The 16838-nt window shown below is 33.6% G+C and overlaps 1 protein-coding gene across 1 annotated transcript in view; it reads left to right on the top strand.

Moving 5' to 3' along the window:
- Nucleotides 1-16838, top strand: part of DGKB (diacylglycerol kinase beta) — a 723782-nt gene that overhangs the window by 537390 nt on the left and 169554 nt on the right. The window contains 2 exon segments of the mRNA XM_047695654.1: nt 5185-5275; nt 13962-14157. Coding sequence (XP_047551610.1) covers nt 5185-5275; nt 13962-14157 — 287 coding nt within the window.

Raw genomic sequence — 16838 nt, 5'->3', positions numbered from 1 at the left:
ATACCTCAGTACGCTTAAGAATAAATACCCTTATAACCAATGTTGTGTGTAATGCCTTCTGCTAATGAAACACAAATAAAAGTGAATTGATTCTATGACATAAATGTCCCACTTTCAACACTGACCATATTGCTGTGAGCCAGGAGTGCTGCATCTTTTATCATGGACATTGTTAGTCAAGTTTACAATTCCTGTGCTATTCCTACCATGTTCCATAGAATCGGGAGACATAATTTAACCATTCAAGTGAGTGAGTTGTTAAGACACCTTGCTCTCTATGAGATAACAATTTTCGAACCAGATTTGAAATAACTGTTGAAATACTTTCAGAGCAGGACAAAAGTGAAAGAAAGCTAATGAAAAAGATGAGATTTTTGAAACATCCTTAATGATTAGAAGAGTGTATTGGTTTTAAATCCTTTTTAACTAAGCTACTTAAGACCTTGTGTGTTTACTTTCATCTGAAAAGCAGTGATCAAAAGGGTTTTATTTTCTCATCTGATGAGCATGTTATCCATATAATGTAGATGGAATAGCTTAATTCAAGGGTCTTGGAAAGGGGATTCAGGTGTCTAACAGGCGGCCTTTCAGTTTTATACATATTAAGTAGTAATATATTAGTAATTTTATATGTATTTATAATATAATAAAAATAAAAGCAAGATATCTGCGAGAAAAAAATTGACCTTTAATTTAAAAGTAATTTCACTGAAATAAAACTTTCTGTGTGTTTGACTTTTGAGCTTTCTACAGCAAGATAAATGAGGCAGTTTGACCTCTCTCTGTATGTTGCATTGTCATTAGAAATGAGCTTAATATCTAATTAGGCTCTTTGTTACTTTTTTTGAGAAATGCACCATCAATTCATGCTCCATTTGTTTGTTTTATGTTTGCTGCATTTACAGTACTTCGTGGACAAAAAACAAATCAAAAGACATATATACCAGGAAGAAAAATTCAAAGGAAAGTAGAAATTAAATTACCTATTTGAAAGTTCAGAACTTGGAGAGCTAAATGTTACCTAAATTTCGTAATAACGAGAATGATTCTTTGCTTGAATAAATCTCTGATCATTTACATTTCCCTGAGGATATGTGAAAGAGGCAAAGTTGCTATTAGTAAGAAAATCTTGATAAATGTGAGCTAATTTTTTTCTGAATTTTTACCCAAACATCTGGTAGCCAAGCACTTTAAATATTAAACTGAAACCTGTAGACTTACAATTAAATTCATTGAAATAGGGTTTTAATGTATTAATGAATTAAAATTATAATAGTATGAATAACTTTTTGTAGAACACTTGTCATCATACCTGCAATCACAAAAGCTGTCTAAGAATACAATAAATTTGACTTTGGCATGGCTATTTCATAGTGTGTTAAATGTCCAGTTACCTTACTCTTAAAAAGTCCAAAGCTATAGATAGGTTCTCTCTGACAAATTTGAGTTTGAATTATTTGGATCATTTTCTAATGTGAGCCATAAAAATAAATAGCATACATGTTTAAATGTGCTTTTTTGCATTTCTACAACCTAAAGACCAGTTTGGTTGAAAAAATAAAATTTAACAGCTCTTAATTTGTCATGTGGAATCTGATTCTATGTGTTTTTTATTACCGCCATATATTTATCTAAGTGAAACATAAAATGGTTGTAATAATGGAGAATTTAAAGCAGCTTTTGCACATGAGCAGTAATGCTAACTAATATGGTGAATAAAGGCTGAATGTAAATTCTCAGAATTTCTTTTTTTGCGATGTATTTACTAAAGCTGGTATATTTTGGTTAGCTGATACAAGCTCCCCATCATCCTAATTAAGATATGAAGAATTTTGATGGGTAGAGCGTCAAAAAAATAGGGAGTAATCATTTATGTGCAAAAAGAAGTCTTGTGTATATATGTATTTGCATGTGCAAATGTGTGTGTGTATTTAATTTTCAAACTGCAGTACAGTATACATTAGCTCCCTGACAGAACGTGTCATAATATAAATCCAAAGACCTTCTTTTGCTGGAGTAATGGTCTGGTATTCCCACATGTACACTTAGAAATAACTTGGGGCGGGGGAAACAAAAAAGAAATAACTTGGGGGCGCCTGGATGACTCAGTTGGTTGGGCGACTGCCTTCGGCTCAGGTCATGATCCCAGAGTCCCCAGATCAAGTCCCCCGTTGGGCTCCCAGCTCTATGGGGAGTCTGCTTCTCCCTCTAACCTTCTCCCCTCTCATGCTGTCTCTCTCTCTCAAATAAATAAATAAAATCTTAAAAAAAAAAAAAAGAACGAACTTGGGTGTGGTAGAAATTAGTACAGTCTAATAGTACAATTAGATTCCTATCAGTGCTACCTCATTTATTCTCCTGGATTGAGCCTCTCTTCTTCATTTCCCTTACCACTTGGTTGAGGCCTTCAATGATATTTCCTTTGTACTATTCCAATAGCCACATTCCTGTTCACACTCCTAGGAGCGTTCAACATTTTAGCTTTTTTACTCATTTCTGCTAAAGTTATTGCTCATATAACAGAGCTGGCCATGTCACTTGACTGGTAATAAACTTCTGCCAGCATCCTATTAATCTAGAATATCAAGTCCAAACCCTTTTACTTGACATACACGTCTAATACAGACCCTTGTTAGCTCATACCCAACATTCTCTTAAGTCATTCTGCACTCCTGAAACTGCCTAGAACTTGTCTTCTTTCTTTGCCTTCTTTGACTTACCAATTCAAATGTTGCCATCTCTTCTCAAACTCTTTGGACCCTCCCATGTAAAAGTAGTTGACTCAGGGGCCTGGGTGGCTCAGTGGGTTAAAGCCTCTGCCTTCGGCTCGGGTCATGGTCTCAGGGTCCTGGGATCGAGCCCCACATCAGGCTCTCTGCTCAGCAGGGAACCTGCTTCCTCCTCTCTCCCTGCCTGCCTCTCTGACTGCTTGTGATCTCTGTCTATCAAATAAATAAATAAAAGTCTTAAAAAAAAAAAAAGTAGTTGACTCACTAAAATGTTTCCCTGTAACACTTGGCTCATATTTTTGTAGAGCGTTAACTTTTTAATGAACTTATATGCACATCATCATATAATATTCTGAGCTCCTTGGAGACAAAGATAATTGTATCCATATTTGTATTTTTAGAACTTATCACAGTAGACATATAGAAGTCGATGACCTTGCTAAATATTTGTTGAATGAATGAATGGATGAGTAAATGAATCCAGGAAAGTCTGGATAAAATGCTAGCACAAAAATGTTATTAGAAAACTTGCTGAATATAGAAAGACAATTCCGAACAATCTTAAAACATCTACTTATTGTTATTCTAATGTTGTCTCAAAACTACTGTGTATTACTAATATTTCCCTCTCAGTATTTAAATGACATATTTTCATCAGAGTGATGAGTCAATAGGAAAGTGTTTTTAATTTTTGTAACTTCAGCCAGTGAATAAATTTGTGAAATTACATATATTCTCTGAAGCAAATATTTGCATTAATTTAATATAAATTTGCATATAGGCTCAGGCCCACAGATCTTGATGTTAAATGTTTGCCCCTGTTCTAATTAGCCATCATCTATTTTTAACTATTCAGATATACGAACTCAGGTCATAACTCAAGGAAAATATTCTCTAGAAAAGAATGAGAGATCAAGGTACTAATAACCTAGGAATAAGAAGTTTTCAGGTTACCGGCATGGGTATGGCAATTGAGACAAGAAAGGCTAGTGAAAGTTTTATAAGGAAATAAGATCTTGTATGAGGCTATATTGCTGAATATATCTGGGTAGACAAGATTTCTTTTTTTTTTTTTTTAAAGATTTTATTTATTTATTTGACAGAGAGAGATCACAAGTAGACGGAGAGGCAGGCAGAGAGAGAGGGAAGCAGGCTCCCCGCTGAGCAGAGAGCCCGATGCGGGACTCGATCCCAGGACCCTGAGATCATTACCTGAGCCGAAGGCAGCGGCCTAACCCACTGAGCCACCCAGGCGCCCCGACAAGATTTCTTTTATGACCTGTAGTTTCATATCACAGGAGTCTATTCAACACAGTGTAATAACAAATACTATATTAGGTTCCATATTATTTTCCATAACTAATAATAGGGCTGAATTAAGAAGGAAGGTCCTTGCCAAATGTATTTTTAATTGTTGAGATGTTTTACATTGTATTGTGAAAAGCACATATCAGTATTTCTAAGTCAAGAAGAGTATTTTGAGAGGTATATTTGAATATGACAAAAATTTCTGTTTTACCTGTATATGTGACATGTATCTCCTTTTACCTGTATTTTCTTCTAATTGAGGGCATAAAACCTTGTTAAAATATGTATAATTAAAAACTGCATTTTTTCCATGAGAATGAATTTTTAAGTCCAGCATTGGTTAATATAAAAATCTAGTCAATCCTTGTAAAATTACATTAAATGATCATAAATTTATTTATGTGGCACAAAGAAAGAGAGAGTTTTTGGGTCATGGGAGAAAATAAAGTTTGATACCGAAATATTTTAAACCATATTTTCTTTGTTACTCTTGTTATATTGATAAAATACTATTACTACTTGTTTATTTTTTATCTTATATCATAATTTCTCACTATTGTTCATAGAAAGGAGGACAGTATCTTAAATAAATAATGAATAGTTATCCCAAATTTACCAAATTTGAGCTGTATGGATAACCATGATTTTTCTTCTTTTTAATATGCTATTAAAAATATTCTATTTAATATGCTATTCAATCGTACCAATTTCTACTGAATACATAACAACTTAGAAAAAATTAGCATAGTTATCTTAGTCTCATTTTTCTCATAAAAAGCCCCAATTGTTTTTTCTCTTTATGAGTACAGAGTGGCTGGTCTAAATCAAGTTGTCTAAGAACAAGCTAAGAATTATGAGCACGAAAATCATATTTTAAAATCTGAGCAACCGATATATAGAAAAGTCAAAGGTATACTTGAATCTGTCAGATCAACACATTCCTGTAATTCCCTCAGGGGAAATCATACAATTTGACACCAACATTTAAGCTTTGAAAATTATGTGACAATCTACTACATTATGAATGTTATATGTCCTCAAACCTTTTTTATGACTTATAATACAAGACAGGACTACTCAATTAAAAAAAAAAAATCCCTTCTGTTATTGATAATTGCCTAAGCTGCTTCTTCCTTTCCTTTTTCAGAATGAAGAACAAATTTTGGTATTTTGAGTTTGGCACATCTGAAACGTTCTCAGCCACCTGCAAGAAGCTGCATGAATCTGTAGAAATAGAAGTAAGAAAAATGAATTATATTTTATAATACAAGGAAATGGGTTGAGCTTGGTTATCAGTACGTTTTTGACATCCCGTGTAAGGAGTTATGCTTTAACGGCCTACATAGCGTTAACTCGCAGTTCTGAAATTTCATTTCTGTCACTTATTGGGGTTCTAGCACTCTCTGAATTATTAATATAAAGTTAAGTTTTGAGTATGAGTTATTTTAATACAGTGTTAAAAGATGAGATGTGGAAAATGGAGAAGTCTGGAAATCAGTGGAGAAGTTACTAAGCATAGTGTGGATAGAAAAATATAAAATAAGGTATTTGAGGAGAAAGAAAAAAAGTTGCAAGATATGTATTAAAAAAAAACCTTACTTTCAGGTGTCAATATCTTATAACCTTTAAAACCCAGTTCACAGAAATTGTGCTTACTTTCACGAGTAAAAGTTAAAAAAATACTTTTCCATTCCATTCCCATTCATTAGCTAGATTTTTCTCAGTTCCCGAGGTTGCCATTTCCCCATTACATATATAGGAAGTGGAAAAGCCAAAAGAAGAAAGCAAAGATAGCAAGAAAAGACACACTTTGAAAAGATTTGGAGCAAATCTTTTTTTTTTAGAGATAGGTCTACCAAAAAAATATAGATACAGTACAACTAAATTTTTTGGAGGTGGGTTATAATAGAAAATGACTTAGTTTTATTGAGAGACTTTAGGGGGTAAAGAAAAAGGACACATTATTTTGTGATGAGTGGCAAAGACAAACCAAAGGAAGAGAATTATGAAACCAGAACACCTAAATACTAGCTGATATGATTTGTGAAATACTGGCTTCAACTCTTTTTTTAAAAAAATAAACGCATAACTTGACTACTGAGACCTTAATCATTAGTGGTGTATATTCAGGTAATAAGTTTGGTAAACAAAAGTAGTTATGGACCCATGAGATCATGATGGCCTGGCAAAGTTTTTCATTATTCTAGCTTTCTTATTTATTGTTAAATGATAATGATGGCAAAAGTGGCACTATTTCAAAATAAAATATTTTTGGACTCCTTTGGTGGATGAATTGAAGTATTAGAAGTAGAATTGATGATCATGGAAAGGAAAACACCCTTCATCACTGTATCAGATCATAACCCCAAAAAGGGATATAATCACAAAAGATGAAGGATTTGGGATCAACATGGACTTTCTGTGATTACTATTCATCAAGATTTATATATGTATATATTTTATATACATCTGTAGAGAATGATATATTTAGGTAGTTGTATATGTGCATATATATTTATAAAAATAAAAATATCCCTTTATCTTAAAAAAATTACTTTAAGAATTTCTGAATATAGTGGATTTTGATCCTTTCTTACCTTCAGAAACCTATGCTCAAAGACAATCCATAGCAGAAGGCAAAAAAATGAAAAAAAAACAATATGGCTTCTGATTGAATGTAGGGTAGATGTTCTGAAGCCTCTCACAGCTCTCCTTACCTCATCCTACAGCTGAATACAGATTAAAAAAAAAAAAAAAAAAGTTGAACTAGGAAAAGTGGATGTTCCATGGTTAAGAAAACTTCGTATTGTCAAGATGTCAGTTATGTACTGTATGATACCAACATATGATGTTCTGGAAAAGGTAAAACTATAAGATAGTAAAAAGATCACTGGTGGCCAGGGGTTGTAGTGGGGGGTGGGATGAATAAGCAGAGTGAAGAGGATTTTAAGCTGTTTACAATACTCTGTAAAACAAGATGATGGTAGATAAATCTCATTATGCATTTGTTCAAACTCAGGGAATAAATGGCAAGAGTGAACCCTAACGTAAACCATGGACTTGAGGTGATTGTGATGTGTCAGTGTCAGTTCATCCATTGTAACAAATGCACCACTCAGTTGGGGATGTTGATAAATGGGGAGGCTGTGCATGTTGGGGGGCAGGTGGTAGGTGTGAAATCTCTGTGCCTTCCCTTCAATTCTGCAGGGAACCTTAAGCTTCTCTAAAAAAATAAAGTCTAGATCTAGAGTGTAATATTATGTGTGTCAAAAAATATAAAAAAATGATTAAGGAAATATAACCAAGGACATTTGAATGAAAATAAAAGGACACTTTTTATGAAAATAAAAGTTATGGGGCACCTGGGTGGCTCATTCGGTTAAGTGTATGATTCTTGATTTTGGCTCAGGTCGTGATCTCAGGGTTGTGAAATCTAGCCCAAGGTCAGGCTTCATGCTGCTTAAGATTCTCTTTTTCTCCCTCTGCGCCTCCCCCTCTTCATGCACATATACATGTTCTCTGTCTCTCTCTTAAAAAAAAAAAAAGTTATAATGATAAATTGAGTGGTTTTGTTTCACAGAGCTTTTTACATTTTATAGAAAAACTACTTAGAATGTTACTCCTAGAAATATGGATAACTAGAATAAGTTATTCTTCTAGGGTTGTGCTTCTATAAGCCCTCCAAGTCTGGCTTCCCAGCTCTGCATTTGCTGGCTTATTCTGGCGACCATTGCAATAGCATTTATAAATCAGAACCAGCACTGTGCCTTTCCCACTTTACTGTTGCGTATCTCAAAAGTACAGTTATAATGCTATATATTTATCTCAATTCTTAAACTTGAGGGGGAGTATGTATGTTTGTGTATAGATGGTAATGCACAACCTGCTTCTCCTCTCACTTCCTAATGAATCTAGTCTATCATAGTAGCAAAATATGCCTTTTTACCCTCAAGGTTACTTTATAATTAGATATAACAAAACATCAATTTGGAAATTTGATTCTGTTTGCTCTTGCTGCTTACTTGGCCTAAAATTATACCAACTATGATTTGAAAATACATAATAAAGGATAAAAGTACGAGAGTACCTCAAGTAGATATATGTTTTATTAGCAGCTTCTTCAAAACAGTCTGCTGTGTAACCCTTTATTTCACTTTCCTCTTCCATGTAGGAAACTTTCCAAAAGGAGTGAATATTTGGAATAAATCGAGTATTGTGGGATTATAGTTGATAATAATAATAGCTAATGTTTTTTCTATTATTAACTGTACCTAGTTTTTGGTGTAAGGAACGTGCATACATTATTTGATTTAAACCTTTTGCAAAATTCTATCAATTAGAGAGATTCTAAAATATCTGCACTATAGAGATAAGCAGATGAGAATGTTATTTAATAATTTAGGAGTAACAGGAATTGTATTGCTGCTAAAATGCTTAAATCTAAGGAAACAAATAAATTGAAATTATATATACATATATAGTAATGTATATACATATATAATATGGTAAGTTATATATGATATATATAAAAATATACATAATATGCATGCCTATATATGATGTGAAAGAGTGATTAACCAAGTTGAAGTTTTCAAAATTAAAAATTTTAGTTACCCTCTAACTTTTATAAAAGATAAAGAACTAAGAAAACAAAAAGCTTTAAAATTACAAGATAATATGTTAAAAGCAAAGTTTGTATTAAATTATTTGGAGCATAGATGTACAGCTAAGAATCTCAGGTCAACATCTGGAACTGAAGTTATAAAGTTTGTGGGCTTCTGATTTGTTCCATGTACCAGGCAAAATTCATGAGAGAATAAAAAAGTGCATTCTCCAAAGTATTTTATTTTTTGGTTGTCATTTAGACTTGGCGGGGGGGTGGTATATTTTAAGGTTTAGAATTTCCATTCTAAAGTACTATGATTTTTTTTTAAGATTTTATTTATTTATTTGACAGAGAGTGAGAGAGCACAAGCAGGGGGAATAGTAGAGGGAGAGGGAGAAGCAGGCTCCCCACTGAGCAGGGAGCCCAATGCAGGGCTCAATCCCAGGACCCCCAGATCATGACCTGAGTCTAAGGCAGATGCTTAACCATTTGGGCCACCTAGTGCCCCTAAAGTACTAGGATTTGTTCTAATGATTAATTACTTCTACGAAACCAAAATGATCTCAGGAATTACTAAAGGGCAAAAAGCATCAGGGAAACAAAATAAATTAGGAGAATTCTACAGTTAGGATTGCTATTTCCCAGTAATCTGGAAAACACAAACCATTTAAAGGCCATGGGGGCAGACTTTCATAGCTCAGTCTCTGCCCCACACACATATTTAGAGTATCTTCCTGGTCTTATCCATACCAAACCACTGTCTGGAGCTGGAGAAGTGAAACTGTGTTAAACCACTTTATTGAGGCATGATTGACATACAAAGGGCTGTACATATTTAATGTACATAATTTGTTGAGTTTAAGGATAAGTATGTACCCATGAAACCATTACCGCAATCTTTTCCATCCTTAGTTCTTCACATGCCCTGTGTGTGTGTGTGTGTGTGTGTGTGTGTGTGTGTGTGAGTGTTTGATAAAACCATTTAAAAGATCTATCCTCTCTTCTAAAGCTTCCCAGATGATTTTTAAATTTATTTTACTTTAATTTTATTTTACTTTTTTTTTTTTTGGCCAGTGGAATTACAGAAACAATAATGAAAAGAGACAGTAAAAGTGTGGACCTCAACAAAGATGCTCACTAAAAATAAAAGTTGAGCCCATTAAATCCAAAACATAAAAAATAACTTCTTATTCCAGAAAAGGATAAGAAACTTAGTGGGGGTGGGGTACAGTGTTATTTTATTAAGATTAAAACATCATAATTATTCTTAAGAGAATGAGGAAGAAATGAAACAAGGAAAAAGGAGTGAATGTCCAAAAGGTGAATGTTCTCTTCTGTTTTTACCAGAAGTTATTTTTAGTAAGATAATTTCTGGTCAGAATTCTAATGTCTTAGCAATAGCTTTTAGCTTTCACAGAATCTACTAAAAAAGGAAAGCATGTAAAAGTAAACTGGTTTTCTGCTAATACTTAAGACTAAAACTGGATGGCTTGAGCCAGCAATATTTTATTGTTATCAACATGTTCAGCAATTGTGTGTGTGCATGAGTGGTACAGGCCTGAAATTTTCCTTTATTCTGGGTTTGCTTTCATCCTTCTCTTGCTCACCAGCCAGCTTCTGTTCTGCTCTGAGAGCTATCTTGTGATTACCCAGAATCAACACTTCCATCACCACCACTGGACTACCAGCTAATAGTCAACTGACCTAGAAGGCATGTCCTGCGCCCCTGTATCACACTATATTTTGTAGCTACAACTTGTAAAATGCACAAAAACATCAAACTTACTCACGGGAAAATATAGGGTACCCCACCTTCAAATATCAGAAGAGACACTATTAGACCATTTATGTGTACATGTGTATTTTAGTTTGTAGATTTGCTGCTGTTGTTTTCTGAAAACACATAATTTTGTCTTAGGAATTACATATGGATTTATAGAAACTCTAGAAAAGTGGGCTTATATAAGTTATTTTACTCCAGGTTATTTTATATAGTGAATAAAGCAATGTTTTTATGTTTGATTAAACAAAATTAGGTATAATTTTTATCTGATCTGGGCATAGAATTAGACTCGCTGTAGAAAAAATATTTATGGTAGATCATTAATTGTATCTCGTCAAATTTATCCACACTTAGAGCTGTTCAAAGGTCTTCATAATTTTGAATTCACATGGCATGCTAACTGAATCTGAAACAAGACATTTTAAAAAGTTTGTCTTTAACACCTCTGTATAGTATGGTACAAAGTAGGCTTAGAAATAAGGATTAAAATACCCTAGCAGAAGAATTTAAACCATCTTCTTTTCTTTTAAGTAGATTTGTTTCTGGAATAAGATCTTCCATTTTAAAACTGAAAAGAATGGACAACGGCCTCACAGCATTGCACTCTGCAAATAGCTCCCATAGTACTATATGTTAACGACCTTTTTTCTATGTAATAAAAATATTCAGGATTTATTGACTAACCGAGGCTGTTAGCTTTTAGGCTTTTATATTCTTTTCCTCTGTAGCTACCTTTTTAAAAATCATAAATCTTCAAAGCGGATGAAAATATTATCTGACACAGTATTATAACTTGTTTATAGTTCATAGCCTTCACCCCAGCTTTTATTTCCATGCACTGGGTTGGTGCGCCAAAATTCCTGGTCTCCATCAGAGCTAGCTCCGAAATTTTCCAGACTAATGAACATAATGTTAAAGCAAACAGAGGAAGGTAACCTCGGGTCAAGAACTAGTGGAAACAAATCATTAATAAATAGCAATTTATGTAAGTACATTGTCCTGCTTGCCTAGGAACCTCAGGGTTCATCAGTCCTTCTTTGGGAACTTGAGGATTTTTTTTTTTTTTCATTTTCCCAAAAGCTGCTCACTCTGGTTCCTTGAAACTACACGTGATAAGACTCCGAAGAGTGAAAACATGAATAGTGTACACTGATGTCTTTCAGTTGTCACATGTAACCCCCCTAGTTCAATTAAAACAAAAAGCCTGTTTGCAACTGCTCTCCTTTGCTGCAGATGAACAAAGAAATACTCCTTCACTAATTCTGCAAGTAACTTGTCACAGTGGGGTTCTAAGGCCTAGTCAAATAATTGTCTTAGTGTACTACCTGCTGTGTTCAATATTGAGTGAAAATGGAAGCCAGGCCCTAACTCTAGCTTATTTCACAATTCTTCTGTTATTTAAATGATTTTAGTCAGTTTGGGGAAAGCCAGACCTTTATAAATTAACAGCAGGGAAATACCAAAGGTGTCAGATTGCATATTTATCATCTTTTTCGTGTAATACTTAAATATGTATTAAGAAGTGACTGACATAAATTAGGCAGATTTCAGAAGCCACAGGCCGTGGCTTGTAGAGGACCCCCTTCTGCTTGACATTTCATCCTTGTCAAAGATCAAATTATTTTAATTTAGGCTGCAAATTATAAGGAATGAAGACTTCTTTGTGGGAATTCCCTGTGGTAATCTGACTTTTGTTGTTACTGCTGCTTGTCAGTGTGCAAAAGATATAATATGCATGCAAATAAGGTTAAAAAATATGTACTATCTAATTATCCAGCCAGTACATTCCACTTGAAGACAGTGGGAGGCCTGACACACAGTATGTGTTTGATTCATTGAGGCCTGCAGGGTATTTACACAAGATTACTTTTAATTATGAAATTAATATCTGTTTATCTAGAATATATAGTGGTAAGTGAGTATACACATGAGCAGAATTCTTTAGTAAAAAGAAATCATCTTAATTTGATACATGAAAAGGAAGAAGAAAAATCGCTTGTTTCTAAGGGGGAAGAAAAGGCGTCATCCAGACCTTGGTTTCACCCCCTTTGAAACAAATTGAATGAAAACTTGGCACCTTCTCTAGAATTTGTTTCTAGCCCTGCCAAGTAGACTCAAGATGTGTTGCTTTATTTCACAGTTTTTATGTTTTAGTGAACAAGATGCAGTATTCAGTTCAGTACGAAGAGGCAAATGTGGAAAAAGAGCAGGGTTTTTTTTTTGTTGTTTTTTTTGTTTATTTCATTTTGGTGGAGCGTTATCGCTTCTAGGTTCAGAAATCATCATTGCCATGAGAAAGAGAAAGATGAAGTCAGTATCAGTGCTTCGTTTTGTTTTGTTTCTGAAATAAGATGTGGCAAATAAAACAGTCCCACTGCAAATATACTTCAGTCTAGGAAATGCATATCCCTACCAAAGTTCTTTGTAAAACAAAGTGTTATACATTCGCATCCCTTCTCCTATCAGCTTACGTACAACAGACAAAGGGAGAATGATATCTAGGATACATTTATAATATCTAGGATACATTTATAATATAAGTACCACTTTGGAAACCTCAAAGCAAATGAATAAGTAATAATTCCAAAGACACAGTATGGCCTTGCACTCTTCACACATCTCCGTCAGTGGAAATGAGCAGAAAATTCAAAAAAATTAAAAAGCGGCCACTCAGAATATCAAAAAGCATTGTGTATTAGCAAGTTTCATAGTCCTCATAATCAAAAGGGTGTTTTGTCACCAGGCAAACAAACAAACAAGAAGTCTGACTGATTAATTATTTTCATTTCTCAATCTATTGTTACAGCAGCTATAGAGTAATGGTGGATTGGACATTGCCTCAGCTGTCCTTGGCATTTCTCTCACTCAGCCTCACTGGTCCTCCATATTGGTTTAGACAACAGTGCCTCTCATTGTCTGTAATGCTGTGCTTGGAACTTAATCTAGTACAAGAAACCATCCTTGGCCACTCTGATGTAATTCGGGTCTCTTTGGAATAGTGTTTTTTACTTTACTTTTTTTTCTCCAAAGTCTATTAAATCACTTCTTCCTCTGCCCAAACAAGTGAGATCACGAATTATGAATTCTGTTTCCTCATTTTGCCCCAGTAGTGGCTTGCAGTGTATTCTAAGTAGGAGCCAGTCCTTAAAATTTCTGCCGGAACATTGACCCGACTTCCTAGACCCAACCTCTTTTGTAACACATGGGAAATTTGTAGCTGGTTATACAGACACTAATGCGTATCCTTCCTAATGGTTTCCTATAAACAAAGATAGACTGATGATTTAATTTGATCATGTTTAAAGACATGTTTAAACAATAACTGATTAATGTTCATGTTTACTTTATCTTTTATATTGACATTTAGAGTAATCATTTAAGTGTCCTCGAAAGGTTTACATAAATATGACAAGATTTTGGACTTAAAAACTCATTGAAAGATAGGTAAATGCAAAAAAGGAAATCATGGAAAAAGTGATCAAATATCTTACTGTTTCTGTTTGTTTGTTTGTTTCTGTTTCTTTTTACTGATCAGTGTGATGGAGTACAAATAGATTTAATAAACATCTCCCTGGAAGGAATTGCTATTTTGAATATACCAAGCATGCATGGTGGATCCAATCTTTGGGGAGAGTCTAAGAAAAGACGAAGCCATCGCCGCATAGAGAAAAAAGGGTCTGACAAAAGGACCACACTCACAGATGCGAAAGAATTGAAGTTTGCAAGTCAAGGTAAGTTTTCTCACATTTAATTGTGTTAACTTGTTTCTTTATTTGCTTTCAAAGGCTACTTTAAAAGGGTTTTCCGTTGCACCGTGGTCTATATATTTATGCAGTTATATTTTTCATAGTATCAGATATGTATGTGCAATTAAATTATATCATATTCTAAAATCTAATATAATGTGGCTATATTTTTTATGGGTTTTTTTCCCCCTTTATTCTCCCTTTTCAGATTTCATTCTGTTTATCCTCCTTCCCAAAGAAAACCGAATTATGTGTGGGTATTTAGTGGATAATACTATAATATATTGCACATTAAGTTCTGAAATGTGATCATCTTGGTCAGGATGTTTGAGTTGTTGTAACTAGGGCCTTGTTAAGGCTTTTCTGATGTTGTGTTGCAAGATTTTTTATTCTTGGCTGGGACATCAAAGCTATCTTACATTAAGCTGTTGTTCTAAGTACTGTGTAGAATGACATGTTTAAATGCCCCATAAGACATTTTGGTCATCTGTGGCTATTCTTCCAGAAATTTTATAACAGTAATGAGGAGACCTGGGAAACAGATCAAAAAATACTAGCAAAATGGGAGAGAAAACCTATGGATCAGAATTTTCAATTGCGTTGTAATGTAGGTCACACTTGGGCATGACAATCAAGTATTGTTCATAGATTTTTATAGATAAAGATAGCAAATTGGTAATATTCTAACAGTCATGCCCCAATAATTTATGTATATTTCTTTTTCTTTTCAGAATCTACCTAATTAGTACTATTGATGACATTCAGATAACCAAGAAAGCATCTTGGCCAGCTCAGTGTAGCCAAGAAAAAGTATGGAGAGGTTGACCCCCTTATGGGCCCAGGAAAAATAAATAAACATATTTTAAAAAATAAAGAAAATGTGAAGATGGTTGATAGGCTTGATAGTGGTAGGAAACCACTTTATCTTTCAGTATCTTCTGTGTCTTCAGGTATCTGATTCAAGTTCTCAAAGCCAACAGTTACTTCTGTTACATGGAATATAGTGACCATGAGGGTGACAAAGATTGACAGAAAAAATATTAGTTGTTATTCTCTTGAAAGAAGTGCTTATTACAACGTGTCAATGACAGGAGCTTTTGAAGCCCCTTAAATATATAGGTGATCTTAAAGAGGTAAATTCTAAAGAGTCATGTAACTTAGTATAAGCAAATTTATACCAACTTAATTAAAATGCTTCATACTCAGAATGAATATAACTATAATGGAGAAAAATGGTTTTTTTGAAGGAGAAATATGTAGAAGAAAGGAGTACTTTGTGCCATATGGATTTTAAAATGAAGAGAATTACATATAATTATTATTTCCTAGGAGTTATTGACATTAATATTATATTTATGTTTAAATGTAAGATTAATAGCTTTCTAAGAAGATTAGTAAAACATAGTAATATAGTCCGTATAATTGAAAAAAAAGCTTTATACATATCTATAACAATTTCCAGTTTTTTATGTGGTAACTACATACTAATACTTGGCATGTCCTTTGCATGTTGATATTCTATATATAAATCTGACTCACTCTTCATGTTCAGCTGCCAGGTGTGTTCACCTGTTGAGGTATTGAAGTTGGTAGGACTTACGATTATCCTGAACAAGGAGGGTGTCTATAGAACCCCTGTGGAGCTTCCTGCAGGCTTGCTTTTGCTAGCGTCACTCATGACCCTCTGTAGGCTTTTTTCAGTAATACATTTTAAATAAAGTGCAGACAGGTCAGCCAGAAGTGTTGTCATACACTGTCATTGCCTATAACTGTACAAAAAGACCTCTCTTCCCATTCTGTCTTCTTACTTAATGTTGTGGAACTATTAGGATTAAGTCTCCAAAAATTTGGTAAGGGAGAAAGTGGGAACCTGTAGGGTTTGTGACAGGAATACACTTTTTCTCAATACAAAGGTAGGGAAAAAGAGTAGAAATCAGAGTTCATGGAGGTCATTGTATGAAGAGAAGTATGTTTATAACTGATTTGATTTGACTCTTTGTTCCCTCTTTTGAAACAGATGGTGCTAGTAGTTTGAGTGTAGTTTTATTTCAAGATAAGGACAATTTCATCACTAAAAATGACCTTTCCAGCTGAATATTAAAAAATAGATGATAATATGTTATATACATAATATCGTATATATAATATATATTAATATGTAATATAATATATTAACCAGTATTCCCTTTTTATTAATTTTATGTAGTTTTTTTCATATTAAAGAATTTGGTCAAAGAATAACCAGAAGTATCTCAAAATGTTTCTAAGATTTGATTGCAAATTTATTCTCTTAGCCCGTAAATGTTATACTTACTAGTCAAGAAGTGAAATTTACTACTTAAAATACCTGCATAGATCCTCTTCCTAAATAGTACATATTTCTGTCATTTGATTCTGTCTTCAATATCTTGACATAAAAACGATAGTATTAAATGTAAGAGTCAATCAGTATTTTAAATCTAAATATATTTTCAAATTTACATAAAATGATTATAGGTATTGACTTTAGAATGAATTATTAAAAATACAGTTCTTGTTCAACATGTTTGTTTAGCCCAGACTCTTGTTAATATTTTTCATTCTTAGAAAATATGTAAATAAAGGAATAAAAGACTTTATAAAACAATTTCCTTTTCAGGAAGTACTTTCTTAAAATATTAACAAAC

Source organism: Lutra lutra, chromosome 11 (assembly GCF_902655055.1).
Source record: "Lutra lutra chromosome 11, mLutLut1.2, whole genome shotgun sequence".
NCBI lineage: Eukaryota > Metazoa > Chordata > Mammalia > Carnivora > Mustelidae > Lutra > Lutra lutra.
The sequence above is the reverse complement of the archived record's forward strand: the minus strand, read 5'-3'. Positions and strand labels throughout refer to the sequence as shown.